This window comes from Pteronotus mesoamericanus, unplaced genomic scaffold (assembly GCF_021234165.1).
Source record: "Pteronotus mesoamericanus isolate MK-2021 breed Mesoamerican mustached bat unplaced genomic scaffold, CSHL_Meso_final scaffold_128, whole genome shotgun sequence".
NCBI lineage: Eukaryota > Metazoa > Chordata > Mammalia > Chiroptera > Mormoopidae > Pteronotus > Pteronotus mesoamericanus.
In genome coordinates, this window is record NW_026555305.1 from 2,240,212 (window position 1) to 2,262,435 (window position 22,224).

General features: G+C 58.9%; 1 protein-coding gene and 1 pseudogene across 1 annotated transcript; both read left to right on the forward strand.

The window, feature by feature from the left end:
- Positions 1–4,376: 4,376 nt before the first annotated feature.
- On the forward strand, positions 4,377–8,390 carry LOC129082450 (patr class I histocompatibility antigen, A-126 alpha chain-like; annotated as a pseudogene).
- A 7,399-nt stretch (positions 8,391–15,789) lies between these two features.
- LOC129082593 (patr class I histocompatibility antigen, A-126 alpha chain-like) lies at positions 15,790–18,491 on the forward strand. The gene is made up of 7 exons (XM_054588305.1): positions 15,790–15,853; positions 16,067–16,366; positions 16,641–16,916; positions 17,441–17,716; positions 17,812–17,919; positions 18,348–18,380; positions 18,490–18,491. Coding segments are annotated over exons 1-7 (1,059 nt in total).
- Positions 18,492–22,224: the final 3,733 nt, after the last annotated feature.

The window sequence follows — 22,224 nt, forward strand, 5'->3', positions numbered from 1 at the left end:
AGTTCCCGGTCCAGGCACAAACCTACGTTGAGGGATGAAAACCTGTTCAGGGCACATCCAGGAGGCAACTATCGGTGTTTTGCTGTGACATCAATGTTACTCTCTCTCGTCCTTCCTCTCTCTAAAGCAAGGAAAGCACGTCCTAGGGGGAGGGTTAAAAAATAGGCTTGGCAGAACTTAACTGTAGATGAGACGAAGCAGATGATCAAATCAGCAATGTGGGAGATGCAAAAGCAGAAAACACACAGTCGGAACACCAAAAAAGGAAGGAAGGAAGGAAGGGAGGGAGAAAAGGAAAGAAGAATGAAAGGAAGGAAGGAAAGAAGGAAGGAAGAGAGGGAGGGAGGGAGGGAAGGAGGAAGGAAGGAAGGAAGGAAGGAAGAAATGAAGGAAAGAAAGAAGGGAGAGAAGAGAAGAGAAGAAAAAAGAAAAGAGAAAAGAAAGAACCCGAGACAACGAGGGTCGTGTAAGCAGCCTCTGGACAAGGTCACGCTCGCCCGCAGTGGCCGAAGAGGGGACAGAGCAAGGAAGGGAAGCCCCATTTGAAGAAATGATGACTTAAAACTTTCCTAATGTAGCAAAGGAAACAGACGTACAAGTCCAGAGTCCCAAGCAAGAGGAACCCCAAGAAGCCCACACCAAGGCAGAACATAATTAAAATGACAAAAGTGAAAGACAGAGACAAAAACTGAAAGCACCAAGATGAAACCAGTTTGTCCCCTGTTGTCACGGCTTCCCGTGTTTCAGGAGGAGCTACTCCGCCCACCTGGTCAATACACCCACCCACACGCCCTTCTGTTAGCCCTCGCGAGCTGCCGTCTCTGCCCCCGCGGCAGGGTCTGTGAAAGAGCCGCGGGTCCTTCAAAGGCAACCTTACCATCTAATCGGCTGGCAGACACCCAGTCGTGCTGAGTGACAGCTCTGCCCGAGGCCTGGGACGCGGCCGCGGAGGCCGAGCCCCGTGCGGAGCCCCCCACCCCCCGCCCCGCGGCGCCCGTGCTCTAGGCTCCCGCCGGCAGCGGGCGGCCGCCCCTCTCGCCCGGGGAAGGAGCCGCCGGCCTTCCGGACGCCGCTGTCCCGCCGGCGCCAAGCAGGCGCTGAGGCCGCCACCTTTCGCTTTGGCGCCCTGTGGCCTCGTCGGGGAGCTCGGCGCCCCTTGGCGCAGGGAACTCCCTTCTAAAACCACGGGCGCGTGCACGGCGGGCCTGGACTGTCCCTGCGACGGCCCTGGGGGGTCTCGTTGGGAAGCAGCGAGGCTGCGTCGCTGCGAGCCTCCGCCCGGGGGGACGGTCGCCCTGCAGACAGAGTCGCGCCCTGCGGGTCCGTGTGCGGCCGCCGCCGCCGGGCCCCGCCGCTGTCCCGCGCGCAGAGGAAACCCCGCCCGCGCCCTCGGGCCGCGCTTCTCCTGCGGGGGGCCCGCTGCGTCCCCGGGAAGCAGCCGCCTCCGCCAATGCCCCCACGCCCGGCGGGCGCTCCCACGGGAAGGGACGGGCGTGTCTGGCCGTGCTGGCCGGCAGCTCCGGGAGGTGTGTGCGGGCCTGTCGGCCGCGGCCGGAGGCCCGGGGCTCACGCCTCCTGTCCCGCGGCTCCCGCGGGCTCCCAGCCTCTGGCTGCTCTGCTGCCGGCAACCGACGCCCTCCTCCAGGGTCGGAGCCCACCAGCCCCCTGACCCTTGAGAGCCGCTCGAAGGCTCGCGCTGAGGCAAACGCTGGCGCAGGGCGGCCTCCACCTTTCTTCCCCACACTCGGGGTTTCATGTAAGTTTTGTCGTCTTGTGCTCGTGTCCTGATGTCACGTCCATTGTCCCCGTGGTCTGGTCCAGCGTCTCCACGGCGCGTCCCCTGCACAGGCACCACCTGAGGCTGCGGCATCCTTCACACCCCGCAGCCGCCACAAATGTCCCCCGGAGACCAGAGCCGCCCCCACCGTCCTGATGCTGGCGGTCCCCTGTGTCACCTGCTACCTGCTGAATTGCATTTTTGCATTTTAAGTCACTGCGTGAGAGGGCCCCCTTCTGTGGAGGACGCAGAGAGCCGCGCGTTCCCCTGCTCCCTGCCCCTCACTGCGGAGGCCTGGGGACCCTGGGGCTCCAGGGGTCATGGGCTGTTGGAAGTGGCTGTTGACAATCGAATATGTGGATGTGACTGTTTATAATATTCCTCATTATACTGTTGACTCAGTGGCTGCACTGAGTGCCGATGTTGTGCATAAAATCTACACTGAATTTTATTTTTATATTAAAATAGAACTGACACACAGCCTTGTGGAAGTTGAAGGTGTCCAGCGTGTTTACTTGGTGCGTTTACAGTCACCCATGTGCCGCCTGACCACGGTGACCCCTCTGGGAAACGTCGGGTGTGGGTTCTGTCGCTGTGCGAACAGCACAGAGGCGCTCACGCCTGGGCGGTCCCGCTGCCGCTCCCTTGGGCCGCGGGGCGCAGCCTGGGCTTCTCCGCTACCAGCCTGCAGGGGGCGCTGTTGGACAGACAACACGGGATTAAATCAGCACAGGAGAAAATGACGCCATCCAGACACCTGCACTACAGGAGGGGTGTGAGGACTTATCAAAGCAAAGTTTTTTTCAGTCCTGGCCTGAGACTGGGTTTATTGCTTAAACCAGACGGGGCCTGGCGTGGCGAGGGGGGGTGGGGTGGGGAGAGGTCAAAAAGCTGCATTCCACAGGCGCCCTGACCCGCGCTCAAACCCACGGCCTCTGTGAACCCGGCGGCGCTCCCACCGTCCGCCCGCTGAGCCACGGCCGGGGCGGCCGCCAAGTCTTTCGTGAGGGGCCTGTTCGATTTTTTATCAATTTTTATAAGTTATTTGTTTTCTTACTGTAGAGTTTGAGGAACCTTAAGCATTGTCTAAAACAAGGGATTTGCAAACGTTTTCTCCCAGTCTGTGGCCTGAACTCTTGAACTGGAATGCAAAAAAAAAAAAAAAAAAAAAAAAAAAAGGAAAGGAAAAGGAAAAAAGAAAGCAATTCGAAAAATAAGGATAGTCTACGGAGCCTCTGGGACAACCTGGTGCATACCAATATTTGTATAATGGGCGTGCCCAAAGGAGAAGGGAGAACAAAAGAAACGGAAACTCTATTTTAAAAAACATTGAAGGAAAATTCCCCTCCCCTGCTGAAGGGAGTAGGCTTACAAGTCCAGAGTCCCATACAAGTGAATGGAAAGAGGCCACACCAGGACACATCATAATGAAAATGCCAAAGGTTAAAGGCAAAGAGAATTAGCAAAGCACCAAGTCATACACAGGGAGGTCCCATAAGACTGTCAGCTGATGTCTCGAAATAACATGAGCTTCTCCCTCAGGAAAAGGGAGCTGGCAGCGGACAGCCGACAGCCCTTGTTGTCTGGATAGAGCGGGAGCTCTCAGCAGAAAACCAGGATCTTGGAAAACTTGGGTCTCACCACGGAAGGCCGACAGCTTCCCAGAGCTGACAGACGTTTCCCGTGGGGCCTGCAGGGACAGTGACAAATGTGATTCTTTGATGGTGTGTAATTAATGCATCAACGCTCGGTGAGCTCTCACTTAGCGCAGCAAGACACTGCTTTCAAACAATCCTGCATCGGTGCAAGCGCCACTGAAGCAACGTAACGGAGGAGGAAATACTCCGTGGCATTGTTTCAGGTCTCACTTCGCAAAGAACTTGTCAGGAACTACCACTTGTGTAGCTGTAGTGTCTGATCAAAGATGCATAGAGACACTTATCTGTAAGGTTTTAAAAATGCCCCTCCAACATATTTGTGTGAGCCTGTATTTTTTTTTAATAAACAACAACCAAAAAGTAAAAAATAGGTTACACAGAGAAGCAAATACGAAAACCCAGCGGTCTTCCAACGATGCGGACAAGAACTGAGATAACATTTTGGAAAAATGTAAAATGTAAGCAGGTCCACTCTTCACGCTACCTTTATTTGGGCAATAGATGTTTTTCATAAAAACATTATTTCTGTTAACATGTCGTAGGTTATTAATATTGTTCTGAAGGAATTGATACGTTTTCTGTTTGTATTCCCTGTGTGGTAAATATTGATACCTGTAACTCACACACACAAAATCGGGGAGTCTTCCCTGTTCTGTGAGACCGTGTAGATGTTCTCAAACCAAAATGTTTTCAGAGTCGCTGCAAAAAGCAGACCACGGGCGGGGACCCAAGTGAGTCCGCGGGACACGAGCATCCGCGCAGGTACGAGACTCGGGGCAGAGTCCCGCGTCCCGAGGTCAGTGAACCCGGGACGCCGCCGCCGTTCTCCCTCCCGTGGGGTGTCAGACTCCGGAGCAGCCAATCAGCGTCGCCGCGCTCTCGGCTATAAACTCCTCCGCGGCCCCAGGACGTATTCTTCGCGGGCGCTCAGGGTCTGGGTCATGGGCCCCCGAGCCCTGCTCCTGCTGCTCTCGGGGGCCCTGGCCCTGACCGCGGCCTGGGCCGGTGAGTGCGCGGTCGGGAGGGAACGGCCCCCGCGGGGCAGGCGCCAGGGGACGGGGCGGGGGCGCAGGACCCGCGGACCGCGCGTTCCCACACCGCACAGCCCCGGCTCGCGCCTCGGCCCCGCCCCCTTCCCCGCCCCTTCCTCTCAACCCCGCCCCCTCCCCTTCCCCGGGCCCCCGGCCCCTGCCGGCCCCACCGCGGACCCAGGACGCGCGTCCTCCCCTCCCCAGGACCCCACACCCTGAGATATTCCAGCGTCGCCATGTGTGGGCCGGGCCCCTTGACGTACCGGTACATCCGCGTCGGCTACGTGGACGACACGGAGATCGAGCGGTTCGACAGCGGCTCTGCAGGTCTGAGGCTGAAGAGGATGGTACCGGAGTTGGAGAAGCGGTTCCTGAGCTGGCAGATGGTGGAGCAGGAGCATGGACCGCATTCGGACGACTACCTGCGGGAAATCAAGCAACACGAACAGACGAGCAGAGAGAACCTGAACAGGCTGCGCGCCCACTACACCCACGGCGAGGACGGTGAGGCGCGCGCGCCGGTCCGGGCGCTACAGCCATCCCCACGGACGGGCCGGGGTGGCCTGGGGCCTCCAGGCCCCACCGTCCCCTAGAGGCTGCTGGGCCTGCGCGACCCTCATTGTGAGAGAACCCCCGCGAACACAGGGACCCGCTTCATTTTCCTGTTTGGTTTAATCACCTCCAGTCAGGTCCGAATGGGTGGGTCGGGGCCACAGCTGTTCTCTACTCTGCGCTAAGTGACTGGAGCCAACCCGGGGTCGGGGTCAGGGTCTCACACCTTCCAGGAAATGACGGGCTGCGTCCTGGGGTCCGACGGGCGGTTCCTCCGCGGGTTCAGTCAGTTCGCCTACGACGGCACCGACTACGTCACCCTGAACGAGGACCTGCGCTCCTGGACCGCGGCAGACGCGGCGGCCCAGGTCACCTGGTGCGAGTTGGTTGGGGTCCCTGATGCTGACGAGATGGAGGGTCTTCCTGGAGGACACGTGTGTGCAGCGGCTCCTCCTGCTCCTGGAAAACAGGAAGGAGACGCTGCTCCGAGCCGGTACCGGGCGCGGGCGTCCCCGGGGAGGGGTCTGCGGGCTGGGGCGGCTCCTACAGGGAGAGGAGGGAGGTGGTCGGTGTCGGAATCCGCCTCCGGCTCCGGGGAGGGAAGGGCCCCCAGGTTTCCTCTTTCTGTGACTCCCCCGTGGGCCCAGCTTTCTCTAACGACAATAAGGGACCCGGCCTCTTCCTGGAACAGCCACAGCGGCTCCCTCACCCCCTGCAGCCACCTGGTGCCCAGGGCGCGCTCCCTGGTTCCCGGGCTGAGCCCGTCTCTGGAGGCCTGACTGCGGCTTTTCAGAGTCATCGGCCTCCGCCTGAGTCTGTGTCTCCCCGTAGAGACCTGGACACTCGTACCCTTGATTCTCACCCTGATTCTAGAACCTTCAAAGAAGTAGAAGATTATCCCAGTGCCTCTGTCCAGGCTGGTGTCTGGCTGGTGATCCCTTCCCCACCCCCGCTGTCCCCTCCATTCTGAGGGTGGTCACATGAGCGCTGATGGTGTCCCAGTGATGGATACAATGTTCCCAAATTTTCTCACATTTCCCTCAGATCCCCCAAAGACACAAGTGACCCGCCACCCCACCTCTGACCATGAGGTGACCCTGAGGTGCTGGGCCCGGGGCTTCTACCCCGCGGACATCACCCTGACCTGGCAGCGCGATGGGGAGGACCTGCCCCAGGACATGACGTTTGTGGAGACCAGGCCTGCGGGGGACGGGACCTTCCAGACGTGGGCGGCCGTGGCCGTGCCCCCTGGACAGGAGCAGAGCTACATGTGCTGCGTGGGGCACGCGGGGCTGCCGGAGCCCCTGACCCTGCGATGGGGTGAGGGGGGGGCGTGGGCACAGAGCCTCTCCTCAGGGCGTCCCTGAGCGGGGTCAGGACTCGGGCCTGAGGGTGGCCTCTCACCTCCCCTCGCAGACCCCCCTCCTGGGACCACCGTCCCCATCGTGGGCATCGCTGCTGCTGCCCTGGGTCTCCTTGTTGCTGCGGTCGCTGTGGCTGTGACGTGGAGGAGGAAGCGCTCAGGTGGGCAGGGGTGGGGCCGAGGTCCCTGTCCCCCTGGGGGTCAGGCCCAGGTGGCCGTGTGCTCCGCCTCGTGAGTGGGCATCGTTCCCACACGGGTGCTGCCCATCGGGGGCCTGTATGCCAACACTGACTCTTTAGTGGAAAATGAAGGACAAATTCATCACCTGAAGATTCTAGTGATGGGGACGGATTCTCAGCTGTCACTGGTCAGAAGGGAAAGTCCCCGCTGCGGACAGACATCCTGTCGGGCGGTTGGTCCAGTCCTTGCACATGTACTTTCCCTATATTTCCTGAACTTAACCTGGCTGTTCAGTCACAGTTCTAGAACCTTCCATGTGCTTCAGGAGAATGGGGCTCCTTTAGGGTCGCCACATTAAAGAGCCAACACTGACCCTTCAGTGAGGCCCGTGGGAAAGTGAAGAACAAATTTCTCAGCAGATGACTCTAGCGATGGGGACGGATTCCCAGCTGGGATTCCCAGAGGTCAGAGGGGAAGGTCCCTGCGGAGGACAGACGTCCAGATGCGTGGTAGACTTGTCCAGTCCCTGCACATGTGCTTTTCTCGTATTTCCTGATCTTACCCTGAGTGTTCAGTCACAGTTCTGGAAACTTCCCTGCGATTCAGGACTATGGGGCTCCTTTAGGGTCACGGGACCCAGCCCCCCCCCCGACCCCTCACAGAGCGTTTGCTTCCCACAGGCAGAGGCAGGGAGAGCCGCGCTCAGGCTGCCTGTCAGTCTGGGTGTTGGGAGGGGACGTCTGGGACCCTGGGGAGCGTGTGGGCTGGAGTCTAGGAGGGGGCTCCCCACCCCGTGACTCCGCTGCTGTGTCCTTCCCCAGGCGGCGACAGTGCCCAGGGCTCTGAGGTCCCTCTCACAGCTGCTGACGGTGAGACCCTGAGGGCAGGACGCGGGGGCACTGGGCCCGAGGGGCACCGCTGGGTTTGGGGATCCTCAGAGTGGGACGTGCTGAGCGTGCGGTGTCTGTGGGGAATGTGACACTTCTGAGATGGACCTGAACTGTTCATGACAACGTTCTTTCGCAGCGTGACCCAGGTGCTTTCCTACAGGACTTGGTGCTGAAATAGTTGTTCAAACCCCCTTTGGCACTTCAAGGAACCTGCAACTGCACTTTCTGCACTACCATCAGAACTTTCTGCATTATTTTATAAATTACGTGTGTGTGTGTGTGTGTGTGTTTGTATTTATGTGTGTAATATATGTGAATAAATAGAAGTATTTAACCTGGATTATAAAGTCAGCAACGTGTCTGTCCTTCCAGTAGGTGTTACTTCGATCTACATCTTATGTCACCCCATCTATTAGGCTGTTCTATTCAAAGAAACTTCAAGTTCACAAAATAAAATCAGGTGTGGAGAAACCCTGGTGGGACACAGCGCGTGTCATGGACAAGGGCACCTCACGGCTCCCCAGTGACGTCCCCTGGGACCGCCTGGGCTGCGAGCACAATTCAGGGTTTCTTCACGCACATCCGAATGTCACCTTTTGGAGCCTCTGGCTGTGGCTGTGTTTCTCCCCCGATTCTAACCAGGTGCCTCTTTGTGCCCCAGGAGTCCCCCGGGCATCCAAGTCGCCCTCCTGCAGCCCTCAGGGGTGTCCCTGTGGGGCTCAGAGCGCCGACCCCTCTGAGGGTGGGGACACCTGCCTACAGCAGGAGCTGCTCCGGCGCCCACTGTCCTCAACCCCCCGCAGACCCTGTCCTCAGTCTGCGGGTGCCGAGCCCTGGAAGGTCCTGGCCAAGGCGCCGATGTCCTTAGCGGCTTCCCCTGAGGGGTCCTCCCCAGGAGAGAGCCCTCGGGCCACAGGGCCAGCCTGGCTGCTGGGCTGAGCCCAGAATCGGGAGGACAAGGGACCAGCAAGGCGGGAGGGAAGGAGCGGGAAGCCTCCCTGCGTTCCCGGCTGCAGCCGCTGGGGGCGCTGCCGGGCTCTGGGCGGTGGGAACAGCGGGAAGGGACTGGGTGCTGAACGCGTGCGGAGGATGCGTTTCACAGCGTTTCCTAACGATTAAACCTGGGGTGTGGGAAGGAGTCAAGGAGGGCACCCCACATGGTACTGTGGCAGCAGAAAGACGGGGGTTCTCTCAGCAGAGATGCGGGAGACGCTGTCAGGAGCCTGTGCGGGGGAGGGGTGGCCATTGCAAGCGTCCACTGAAGAGAAGGTCACGGTGGGATGTGTGTCAGAAACAGCAATGACGTGTCAGGTTGGCGATTCGACAAATGCGTCTGGGGACCTTTAACAGCAATGCCTGGGCTGGAGACACAGATTGGGAGGTGATGCTACGAAAGTGACATTTAAAGCCATGAGTGCGGATGCGGCCACCAAGGGAGCCAGGGCTGTGGAAGAGGAAAGAACTAGGGCTGGACACTACACCACCTCTCCTGACAGTGGGGACGCTCATGTCGGTGACTCACCAGGTTGGTGACAGCCAGGTCTCCCCATTATATGTTAACGGTTTGGTCTTTGTCATTCATTAGTAATTTAAGAGGCGACGTTCTGAGGTTGCCCTACTGTGCGCTTCACCACGTCTGCACTAACCCTCCTCAGCCCCTCTGACACCTTCCTCCCAAGACAATGAAAATATGGTGTTAGTCCTATACCCCCTCAGCTCTTATTAGTGGGATGTGAAGTGCAGCCCAAGGAGTCTAGTCAATAAGATGGTGACTATGTGTGGTGTCAGATGGGCCCTAGAATTATCGGGGACATTACTTAATAGCTATATCCATGTTTAATCACTGCGCTTGACAGCTGAGACTAACATAATATTTTATTTATCAACTATAAATAAACTATAGTATATGTAATTGAACGATAGGAAAATATTCTGCCATGGCTGATGTGGCTCAGTGGATTGAGTGCCGCCCTGTGAGGCAAGGGGTGACCGGTTCGAATCCCACAGGGCACAGGCCTGGGTTGCAGGCCAGGGGCCCAGTAGGGGGCACACGAGAGGCACCCACACATTGATTTCCATCTCTTTCTCCCTTCCTCGCCCTCTCTCTAAAAACAAATAAATAAAATATTTTTTGAAAAGAAGGATAATAGAAAAATATTTAAAGTTCAAGAAAAGCAGTATTTCGAACTCCATGTCCAACGTTCTGACAGCACTTTTATGGAGAACTTTGAATATTTGGTGACAAGCCCGCAAGTCATTCTGGTCTCAAGTCAATATGATTCCACACAATTCAGTGATGAGACATGGCCCAGCTTGGGCAACAGACTTAAATCTACACTTAATTGTTTTTCTCCCTCGGGGAAGGAAAGGCAGTTCCTAATTCGCCACAGGAGGGTGGAAAGTCCGTGCCGTTTTCTCCACCGTGGAGCACAGTCAGCGGAAGGTTCAGAGGTGGCTCTCAGGGCAACGGAATGAAAGTCTCCGAACGCTCGCTCTCTGCAACTACCCGCCGTGAGTGATTTCTGGAGCAAAGAATGGAGCCCAAATTTTCTCATTTAAACATTAAACGTTTTATATGTGGGATATTGGGGGCTCGTTTTATTTCAGCAAAAGCCACAGAACAGACCTGAGGCCGAGAGCGGCGAGAGCCGTGGGACTGGAACCCGCAGGAAGAGCAGCCCGGGTCGCACGGGATGGCAGGTGAGGGACCTGGGGACAGGGCTCCGACCAGAGCAGGAGCTGAAGGGAAGGGCCCGGCGGGAGGCTCGGGGACCGGGGCTCCGGGTGCCGAGGGTCCTGCACCCCGTGCCCACGTGACCCTAAGCTCGGGTCGTCCCCAGGGAACAGGGTCGCTTTCCCTGCCTCCTGCCCGCTGCTCGCGAGGCCGTCTCAGTGATGGCCGTGTCTGCCCCGGTCTCCAGCCGTGCCTGAGGGGCCGTCTTGTGGTCCAACTCTGATGTCGCATCCGCTGTCCCCATGGCCTGGTCCAGTGTCCGCACGACGCGTCCCCTGCACAGACACCTCCAGGGGCTGCGGCACCTCACACCCCGCAGCCGCCACCATGCCCTGCAGAGACCAGGGCCGCCCACTCCGTCCTGATGCTGGCGGTCCCCTGTGGCACGTTCTATGTGCTAAACTCCAGTTTTGCTTTTCATGTCACTGTGCGAGAGGGCCCCTCTGTGGAGGACGCAGCCCTCCCCCCGTTGGCCGCGCGTTCCCCTGCTCCCTGCCCCTCACTGCGGAGGCTTGGGGACCCCGGGGGTCCTGGCGTCATGGGCTGTTGCAAGTGGATCTTGACAATCTAAGATGTGCACATCAGTGTTTATAATATTCTTAATTACACTGTTTACTAATACTTCACTGAATGTCAATGATGCACATAAAACCCACAATGAACTCTGCTTTTAAATTAAAATTTAAAACTTACACACAACCTGGTGGAAGTTGAAGGTGTCCAGCATGTTCACTTGATACAGTTACAGTCACCCATGTACCGCCTGACGACGGTGACCCCTCTGAGAAACGTGTGTGTGTGGGTTCTGTCGCTGTGCGAACAGCACAGAGGCGCTCACGCCTGGGGGGTCCCGCCTGCTGCTCGCCTGGGCCACAGGGCGCAGCCTGGGCTTCTGGGCTACGAGCCCGCAGGGCGTGTTATTGTACAGATAACACGGGATTAAATCAACATGGGAGGTAATGACACCATCCAGAGACCTTGTAAACAAGAGATTTATGAGGCTGCTGCAACTGAACAAGCCAACCTTTTTTTTTTTTAATCCTCACCCAAGGCCATGTTTATTGATGAGAGAGAAACAGGGAGAGATATGGAAAAGTTGCCTCCTGTAGGCACCTCCAGAGACCAAACCCACAACGTTTTGGCGAGAGACACAACGCTCCCGCCGACCCACCCCACTAAGCAATGTGGCCAGAGCTGGCATCAGTTCTTTGGTGAGGTGTATGTTTAGAATTTTGATCAATTCAATTTTTATTGAGTTATTTGTTTTCTTATTGTTGAGTTGAGGGTTCCTCTGTATATTTTTTAAAAAGTGATTTGCAAGTATTTTCTCCCAGTCTGTGGCCTGACCTCTCTTTACATCATAACAGTGACATTAATGCATAAACATATTTTCTTGGGAACAGTAATCAGAAGTGACTCACTGTTACAGTTTCCTGGTACATGAGTTAGGTGACTGCCGGAGTAGGGAACACATGACTTATTTAACGTTGTGTATTCTTTTTAAAAATTTGTTAAAGATTTTATTTATTTATTTTTATACAGGAGGGAGAAAAGGAGGGAGAGAAACATGAATGTGTGGTCGCCTCTCATGAGCCTCCCCAAAAGGGACCTGGCCCACAACCCAGCTATGTGTCCCGGGTGGGAATCAAACCGGCGGCCTTTTAGGTCACCGGCCAGCACTCAATCCACTGAACTACACCCGCCAGGGACAATTTTGTACATTCTTCAGTGCCTTTTGAATTTTCTTGTATGTGCCTGAAAAACATTTTAAAAGAACAGGTTACATTTAAATCCCTACACTTATAAAACTTCTGACAGACGATGCTAACATCACGATTTCAGATTCAGATTCTGATTCTGTGTCTAGGACCAACCATCTGCCTAAGAAATTCCATCATGAAAAGCTTGCCTAGATTGTGTGGACAAATCCTCCCACTGAAAATAGCTAAAAAATGCCATGTATAATACAAAAACCCAACTTTTTAAAAGCAACAAAGAGGTGATGAGACACTAATGACCACACCCCTAGAGAAGGGAAGCCCGGCCTGCCCCCCACAGAGTGCGGCGCCCTGAGTGAGGACAGAGGGGGCACCTCCCGGTCCGGAGCCCAGGCCCGGAGCCTGGCCCGCTGGCCCTGCGCTGAGCTCCTGACTCCTTCCCCACTCGCCTCTCTGTGGTACGTAAACAACGCTGTTTAAGTTAATCATGTGCACAGAGATGACATGCAGTTTATATGATGACTGTATATTCACTGTAACAATTATGAAAATGTTAAAAGTTATCAATGACGAAGTATTGCTGAACTACAGGGGTTCATTCACCTGTGCACACTAAAGCCCAATCAAATGCGAACAGGAGTCCGCAGTGAAGAAAGGAAAGGTTTAGACTTGGCCGGTGTGGCGCAGTTGTTTCGAGCATCATATCAATACCAGGAGGTTGTAGGTTCGGTTCCCGGTCAGAGCACAAACCTACATTGTGCATATGATCTTCAGTCGGGGTGCCGACAGAAGGAAATCAATCACTCCTTCTCTCTAACAGCAATGTTTCTCTCAGAAAACAATGAAAAAGAAAACACCCTCAGGTGGAAATGTGACAAGCCTGGAAGAGGCACCAAAGGCATTGTAGACGTTCCTCCAGCGGCTTCGTCCGCTGCCGCATCAGCCAGACTGTTTCCTCTGCCACTTCAGCGCCCTCTTTACGATGCCCCGCACAGTGCGCCCTTGCCCCCAGGAAAGACACCTGAACAGCCTCGAACAACCTGGAAATCCCTGCTGCCTGCCGACTCTCCTTTTTACTGGAGGTTCCCATCCTCCCTCCTTCCCACGGAGCCGCGTGCCCGCACCTCGGGAACGCGCGCCTGCAGTCGGCGCACACACTCACTCCTCCCGCGACAACCCCAGCGTCCGAGTCCGTGCAGTCAGCGCCGCCCGGCGGCGAGGCCTTGGCCTCCACGAGTCCTTCCAGAGTCCCCCCTGCCCACCCAGCCTTTCCGTTCCCTTTGTCCGCAGAGCCTCCTCCTTCTGCGCGGAGTCAGGCTGCCCCTTCCACGGCCGGTCCTGTGAGTCAGTTCTGCGGGAATAAACTCCGGCAGTGACCTCAGCTCAGTTGCGCATCCTTAGCGCGGCCGAGCCAGGCTCTGGGGGAAGAGAGGCAGGCTGTACCTTAGCGACAGCTTGAGGGGGGACGTTGGGAGGGTCCGGAACGGCCAGGTCCCTGCCCCTCCTTCGGGCCGTGAGCCACCCACGTCCTTTCCCTCCGGCAGGCGCAGCCCGTGGCGGGGTCCACCCCTGCAGACCGGCTGTCCCGAGGAAGGCTCTGCACCGCCTGGGTCGCCAGGACCGACGCCAGACGCCAGAGGGCAAGGGAGTCCGGGGTTAGTGCTGCGTGTCACCGCTCAGCCGGGAAGAAGGGACAGGGATTGATTATCATTGTGCTTTTGTTACTAGGAGAGGCCAGCAGTCTGAGAAGGCCGTGGGTTAAAACCTTAACACCTCCCTTACCTGGAGCTTTCAGAAGGAAGCTTGTTGGGGGGAGACAGGGAATTTGGAGGGGGGAAATTCCTGCGGGGGGGGGGACGTGCTTTTTCTCTTGAGACTCGGGGAGGCGGAGCCGAAAGGGGAGTCTCAGCTCCTTCCCCGGCTCGGCCCCTGGGCCGCTGCTGTCGCTCCCTGGGCCGCACAATGCCCCCTCTCTCCCCTGAGGCCTGTGTCCACGGCCAGGGAGCAGAAGGGTAAACCCTTAGCCCTCAGTGTCCTTGGCAGGGGGCGTAGCGCCTGTGGGTCACCAGCTGCCTGGGCACTGCTGAAGCTGTTTGGTCCTCTCTAACTTTCTTCTCTCAGTCTCCGCCTTCCTCTCGCCCAGGCATTTCCCCAGCTTCTTACCACCCTGTCCCACCTCGGCTCCTGACAGGTTGACAGGTCCCTCCCGGCCAAGCACTGAGTCTCATTTCAGGAGGTGCTGACCTCAGGAGGGGCTTCTACAGAGAGGCCTCCCGCGCGGACCGCAGCGCCCCGGTAAACGGGGGCGCCGGACGAGGCCCCGGGGAAACAGCAGGAGCACAGAGGGTGAGGGGCCCGCCCAGCAAGTCCCGCCCACTCTGTCTGCGGGGCTGCCGGTGGATAAGACTCCAAACGCCGGGCTGTAGTGCAGTGAACGTAGCCGGGACGGTCCGGACGGTCCCCTCCTCCGCAGTGGGAACGTCCGGGGCCAGGGGGTGCGGGCGGGGGGCGGCGGGGGCGGGGCGGCAGGTGCGCGGGGGCTTCCCCGTGGCTGGCACCGCATCCGCGGTTCTCAGTAATTCCGAGTCAAAGGGTGGATGAAAAATGAAACACTAGTTTGAAAGAAAACTAGAAAAATTCAGATCCAATTCAGGTTGTAGGCGAAAATAAACCTTTAACTGGAGTCCAAGATCCACCGTTGAACCTTACGATTTCCATTGAAACACAATTTTCCTCCCTAAAATTTGATTTTGAAAAGTTTTTTTTTGGGGGGGGGGTTTGTTTGTTTGTTTTACCAAAGAGGCTGCATTAAGTCCAGGTGTACGGGGCCTGGTGATTTGCATAAACAACAAGAACAGGAATTGCTCCTGTGGGCTTTGTTACACCTGCCTGCCCAAAGGGCACAAGGAAATTGTCTGTTACCCTGTAGTTTGGGTCTCAGGGCACAGAGCCAAGCCACCAGTTGCCTTTAGAGAAAAGGTTAATCAGATAAAAAGCCATTTCGGTTTCGCTCTTTCAGCTGCTGACTGTAACGCTCACAGTTCTCCCTGTGTGTCCTGGGTGGCGCTGACTCTCCCTGCAGCTGCCTCCCGGTGGCCTCCGGGGCCCTCGGGGCCCAGTTCTCCCGGGCACTACGCGGACGCGCTGCGTCTCCTGGAGTCAGGCAGGGCCCTACCCTCAGCTCCTGCAACTACAGTTTTTACTCGCATTCACTACTGAGCTCACGAACTATTCCCTAACAGGAAAATTTCCTCAACCCTTGAGTTCCCCCCAAAATAGTTACTATCTCCTATTGATTGGAGCATGTAGATCCATCCACCCTTTTGCTTTTATAAAACCACCATACAAGAAGCACCCTTGCATATGCGTGTTTGAGAGCATGTGTGATTGTCTTCTTAGGGTAGATTCCTAAAGGAGGAATTTCTGTGTGAAAACGTGGGCAATACATGTTTTTCATAAAAACGTTATTTCTGTTAACATGCCATAGGTTATTAATATTATTCTAAGTGAATTGATGCATTTTCTGTTTGTATTCTTTGTGTGGTACATATTGATACCTGTAACCCACACACACAAAATCGGGGAGTCTTCCCTGTTCTGTGAGACCGTGTAGATGTTCTCAAATCAAAATGTTTTCAGAGTCGCTGCAAAAAGCAGACCACGGGCGGGGACCCAAGTGAGTCCGCGGGACACGAGCATCCGCGCAGGTACGAGACTCGGGGCAGAGTCCCGCGTCCCGAGGTCAGTGAACCCGGGACGCCGCCGCCGTTCTCCCTCCCGTTGGGTGTCAGACTCCGGAGCAGCCAATCAGCGTCGCCGCGCTCTCGGCTATAAACTCCTCCGCGGCCCCAGGACGTATTCTTCGCGGGCGCTCAGGGTCTGGGTCATGGGCCCCCGAGCCCTGCTCCTGCTACTCTCGGGGGCCCTGGCCCTGACCGCGGCCTGGGCCGGTGAGTGCGGGGTCGGGAGGGAACGGCCCCCGCGGGGCAGGCGCCAGGGGACGGGGGAAGGGTGCCGGACCCCGGGACGGCGGGTCCCCTGCGCCCCCCGCCCAGACCGCACACCCCGATTCCAGCCTCGGCCCCGCCCCACTTTCCCTCCCCCGGGCCCCGGCCCCCGCCGCCCCCACCGCGGACCCAGGACGCGCGTCCTCCCCTCCCCAGGCCCCCACACCCTCCGGTATCTCACCGCCGCCGTGTCCGGGCCGGGCCGCTGGACGTACCGGTACATCGCGGTCGGCTACGTGGACGACACGGAGGTCGCGCGGTACGACAGCGACGCCCGCAACCCGAAGCTGACGCTGCCGGGGGCGGGGTACGAGAAGCTGGTGATGGAGCAGGACCCGGTGGGACAGGACCATCCGCAGGCCTGGGACGACTTCCTGCGGGGCATCAAGCGACAGGAGCAAAGGAGCAGAGCGACCCTGAACAACATGCGCGCCCACTACAGCCAGGGCGACGACGGTGAGCCGCGGTCGCCGGGTCCGGGAACGACCCCCCCCCCCACGGACGGGACGAGGTCCCCGGAGAGGCTGCTGGACCCGCCCGGCCCCCAACAAGGGCGGCGCTAGCGAGGACCTAAGTCCTTAGGGCACTGAGCGTGACACTCGTGCATGAAGCCTAAGCCCGGTCGCAGTCCCTGTTCCCTCTAGTCACCGCGGGTCCGGAGCGCAAAGGTCGCCGCAGGGGAGAACCCACTGGGGCGCAGTAACGAGGAACGACGCCGGGGCGGGGTCAGGGTCTCACACCTTCCAGGAAATGACCGGCTGCGTCGTGGGGTCGGACGGGCGCTTCCTCTGGGGGTTCAGTCAGTTCGCCTACGACGGCACCGACTACATCGCCCTGAACGAGGACCTGCGCTCCTGGACCGCGGCCGACGCGGCGGCGCAAGTCACGTGGCAGGAGTTGGTGCAGGTCCCTGATGCGGCCAACAGGAGGGTCTTCCTGAAGGACACTTGTGTGCAGCGCCTCCGCCTGCTCCTGGAGAAGGGGAGGGAGACGCTGCTCCGAGCAGGTACCGGGGCGCGGGCCTCCCCGGGGAGGGGTCTGCGGGCTGGGGCGGCTCCTTCAGGGAGAGGAGGGAGGTGGTCAGTGTCGGAATCCGCCTCCTGCTCCGGAGACGGAAGGGCCCCCAGGTTTCCTTCTTCTGCGACTCCCCGCGGGCCCAGCTGTCTCTGAAGGACAAAAAGAAACCCGGCCTCTCCCTGAACAGCGGCTCCCTCACACCCTGCAGCCACCTGGTGCCCAGGACACGCTCCCTGGTTCCCAGGCTGAGACCGTCTCTCGAGGCCTGACTGCGGCTTTTTTGAGTCATTCGGTCTCCACCTGAGTTTGTGCCTCCCGTCAGAGACCTGGAGATTCCTCCTCTATGTTCTCCCCCTGATTCAGGAATTTTCTAAGAAATGAGATTATCCCAGATGGTTCTGCCCAGGCTGGTGTCTGGGGTGCTTCCCTTCCCCCCCCCTGGTCCACTCTGGAGTGACCACCTGACCCAGTGACCACGCAAAATTCCATGAATGCTCTCACCCCTCCCCTCAGACCATCCAGAGACACAGGTGACCCGCCACCCCACCTCTGACCGTGAGGTGACCCTGAGGTGCTGGGCCCGGGGCTTCTACCCCGCGGACATCACCCTGACCTGGCAGCGTGACGGGGAGGACCTGCCCCAGGACACGGAGACTGTGGAGACCAGGCCTGCGGGGGACGGGACCTTCCAGACGTGGGCGGCCGTGGCCGTGCCCCCGGGACAGGAGCAGAGCTACACGTGCCGCGTGGAGCACGCGGGGCTGCCCGAGCCCCTGACCCTGCGATGGGGTGAGGGGGGGCGTGGGCACAGAGCCTCTCCTCAGGGCGTCCCTGAGCGGGGTCAGGACTCGGGCCTGAGGGTGGCCTCTCGCCTCCCCTCGCAGACCCCCCTCCTGGGACCACCGTCCCCATCGTGGGCATCGCTGCTGTTGCCCTGGGTCTCCTTGTTGCTGCGGTCGCTGTGGCTGTGACGTGGAGGAGGACGCGCTCAGGTGGGCAGCGGTGGGGCCGAGGTCCCTGTCCCCCTGGGGGTCAGGCCCAGGTGGCCGTGTGCTCCGCCTCGTGAGTGGGCATCCTACCCACTCGGGTGCTGCCCGTCGGGGGCCTGTTGGCCAACACTCACCCTTCAGTGAGGCCCGTGGGAAAATGAGGGACAAATTTCTCACCTGATGACTCTAGCGATGGGGACGGATTCCCAGCTGTCACAGGTCAGAGGGGAAGGTCCCTGCTGAGGAGTAATGTCCAGGCAGGTGGTTTGTCCAGTCCCAGCACATGTACTGTTCCTGTATTTCCTGATCCTACCCTGGGTGTTCAGTCACAGTTCTGGAACCTTCTCTGGGCTTCAGGAGTGTGGGGCTCCTTTAGGGTCACGGGACCCAGCCTCCCCCCCGACTCCTCACAGAGCGTTTGCTTCCCACAGGCAAAGGCAGGGAGAGCCGCGCTCAGGCTGCCTGTAAGTCTGGGTGTTGGGAGGGGGACATCTGGGACCCTGGGAAGCATGTGGGCTGGAGTCTAGGAGGGGGCTCCCCACCCCATGACTCCTCTGCTGTGTCCTTCCCCAGGAGGCAACAGTGCCCAGGGCTGTGATGTTTCTCTCACAGCTGCTGACGGTGAGACCCTGGAGGCAGGACGCGGGGGCACTGGGCCCGAGGGGCACCGCTGGGTTTGGGGGATCCTCAGAGTGGGACATGCTGAGCCTGCGGTGGCTGTGGGGAATGTGACACTTCTGAGACGGACCTGAATTTTTCGTAACTTTCTTTTCCAGCGTAACAGATCCGCCTTGTAGGGGACTTGGTCCTAAAACGGTCATTGCAGCTTCCCTTTGGGACTTTAAGGGTCCCCGGCTGCTGTGTCTGCACCGGCACCTGAACCTGCTTGTGTTCTTTCTGTGTCAGTGAGGACCTGGTCATCAGGCCACCCTCCCCCAGGGACCTGCGTCCTCTCCCCTGGGGACGGTCCTAGCACAGGTGGGGTGAGGCTGTCCCCATCCTGGTCATTCCTCATGGGGTCGTCTTTGTTGCTCCTTTGTCCTGCCTCTTCAGGCGAATCTTGTCACAGTGGGACCTGGGATCCCAGGGTCCTTCATCCTGGTGACTCAGCTGGTTGGTGACGGCCAGGTCTCCCCTTCACACACTCACCATTTGGTGTCTGTCGATTATTAGTAAGTTACAGGGAGACGTTCTGAGGTTGCCCTACTGTGCGCTTCATCACGTCTGCACGAACCCTCCTCAGCCCCTCTGACACCTCCCACCCAAGTCAGTGGAAATACAATGGCTGTCGCACATCATCTGTTAGCGGGTGTACAACACAGACAGGGGAAACCGTCGCTATTCTTGCCCTGACCACATAGGGCGCCAGGGGTATTGAGAAGGGTCTTTAATAAGTTATGTGAATGTCTCTCCCAGAGGTTTACAGCTCAGACTGTTATATTATTGAATGTTAAGTGAATGTGAAAAATTAAACAATTAAACACAAGGACACAGAGACCAGTGTGGTAACTGCCTGGGGGAGGGGCGGGGAGGGGGAGGGGCATCGGGGATAAATGTGATGGAAAAATGGAGAAAGAAAAGAAAAAAATTATTTCAAGTTCCAGAACGTGATAACTTGGAGTTCATGCCCTCATTCTGAGCAGTTTGGGGAGACATTTGAGTATTTTGTGACAAGCCCACAGCCACGATGGTCTCAGACAGATTTGGACGCACACAATTCGGTGATGAGGCAGGGCCCAGGCCGGGGAAAGGACTTGAATCCACAGTGCAAATTTTTTCTCCGGGGAAGGAAAGGCGGTTCATAATTCGTCACATGAGGGTGGCAGGTCCCTGCCGCCTTCTCTCCCGTGGGGTGACATCAAGCAGGCGATTTAGAAAGTGGCTCTCAGTTCCGCAGAATTAAACCTCGGCAGGCGCGCTCTCTGCAGTGGCCCCGCCTGAGCGATTTCTGGAACAAAAAAGGGACCTAGAGTTTTCTGACCTCCACGTAAAAGGATTTTTCAAAGTTCCGTCCCAGGTGACACGGAATGACAGCGTGAGGGACGTGGGGACAAGGTCCAGGCGGAGCAGGAGCTGCAGGAACGGGCCCGGCGGGAAACCCCGCGGATGGAGCTCCTGAGGCCGGTGTCCCTGCCCCCCAGTGACAACGTGACTGTAAGCTCAGCTCCACCCAGGGAGCAGGGGGCACTTTCTCTGCCCTCTGCTCCTGAGGGCCTCAGTGACGGCCATCGATGTCCCCATCACCAGACATGCCTGAGGGTCCTCTGCAGGGACAAGCTTGCTCGACATCAGACAGGCCCCGGGCCCCCCAGGGGCCGATGTCACCGACCTGAGACAGGACAGGAGAAAGGCCTCTCTGTGGGGAGGTCGGGACCACGCCCTCTGTCCCTGGACCTGGGGTCAGGAGCCACCCTGCCTGACGCGTCCCTGCACGGAGCTGGGCAGCAGGACCCGCCAGGGGAGGGTCCCCCCGCGTCCCCTCTCAGGGCAGGGCCAGAGCGGTCAGCCCAGGAGGGCCCCGGCGCTGCGGGCGGGCAGCGCCCTGGAGTCGGTGCTGAGCCCGCCTGGCCCCAGCTGCCCCTCAGGCCCGGGCGCGCCAGGGGGAGGTGGGGATGCGTTAGGGGTGCTTCAGGGGGCCGGGCTCATGAGGGTCCCTGCAGGTCCCTGTGGCCTGCAGTTCGGTCCGTGAGAGAAGGGGGTCGGTCCGTTGGAACCCGAGCGCAGCCTTGTGCGGCCCCCGCCGCGGAGCCCGGCCGCCCGGCCGCACCTGCGAGTGTCGGAGGCCTCAGGGACTCCGGGGTGGGAGGGAGGACGGGAGTGCGTTTGATGCGCGCAGTTTGGGTTCTGACTCAAATCCAGACCCTGGAATAAGACCCAAGGACAGTCACACACGCGCTACAAACAGAAGGACACAGAGGAGTGTGTGCCCGTCCGCGACGCCCCCCTCCGCCCCCGCTTTTCCTGTTTCCGATCCCCCTGCGGAGGCGCCGTCCTCTCGGGCATTTCGGCCGGGACACCGTCCCGCTCCGGCGTGGTCCCTGTGCCTGTGAGAGTTGCTCACGTTTCCGGGTCTCGTTGAACGGGGACGGCCCTCCGACCTCTCCTCACCCGAGGCAGCAGGGGAAGGGAGAGAATCCGGGCGGAGATGAAGCCCCGATATGTTCCAATCTGCCGGAAGGCGTGCACGTTGGGAAACTACCCCGCAGGTGTCTGTCTAACATGTTCCATGACGCGTGAGAACGACCCTTCCGCAGAAATTCCGCAGGGCGCTCGCGTGGGAGACGCGCGGACGGACTGCGTCGCGGGCCGCGCTGGGTCTGCAGGTTCGAGCCCGGAAACCCAGGGCCGAGGCCGCAGCCGCCGCGGCGGAGGCCGACCACGGGGCGCGAGGGAGCCCGTCGCCCCGCTGATGCCCCTCTCTCTCTTACTCTCCCCCTGTCGCTGTCGCTCTCGCTCTCCCCGCTCCCTGTCTCCTTCCCTCCGTCTCTCCCGCAAATCAATCAATCAATTGCTTTTAAAGTAGAAATTATAGCCCACACGGGGCGGTGGCAGGAGCTGGGGCCCTGGCAGGTGCTCGGGGCAGGAGGGGAGCCTTTGTGCGCTGCGATTCTCACAGAAGAGGCTCCACAGAGACGTCTTGTCCCTTCCCGAACATAAAGTGACAGCAAAAGGCATAGCCCACGACACGGGAAGGCCCGGACCCCAACGCGACGGGGCGGGAGCCCTGACCCGGACTCACGGCCCCAGCACCGCGAGCCGCACGCGGCTTCGCCTCCCAGCCGCCGCTCGGTGGGATTCTGTTACAGCGGCCCGAAGGGACGAGGACAGGCCCACACTGGAAGGGGCCTGAGGGCCACGTCCGGGGTCCTCGGAGGCCGCCCGGAGGGAAGGCTGAGCGGCCGCAGGGAAACCGAAGTCCTTCCGCGGCGGCCGCCCCGACGCTGCGCCTCCGTCCGGGGCGCCTCCCGCGTCCGCGGCGCTGGGCACAGGGCGGCCTCCGCAGCGGGGCGGTTCTGTCCTTCCAAAGCGGGGACACCGTTCGCCCCCGGGCTACAAATCCTGTCACCTTCCTTCCCCTATGACAGAGGCCATTAAAATAATCATAAAGGATATTTACAGCCTGGGCCAGGAGGCTCGGGTGGAGGGAGTCGACCCACAACCCAGAGGTTGGGTGTTGGATCCCAGGGCAGGGCACACACCTAAGTTGGGGTTCGAGCCCCGGTGGGGCGCGGGCCGGAGGCAACGGGTCAATGTTTCTCACATCAATTTTATTTCTCTCTCTTTACTCTCTCTCTCCCTGCCCCTCTC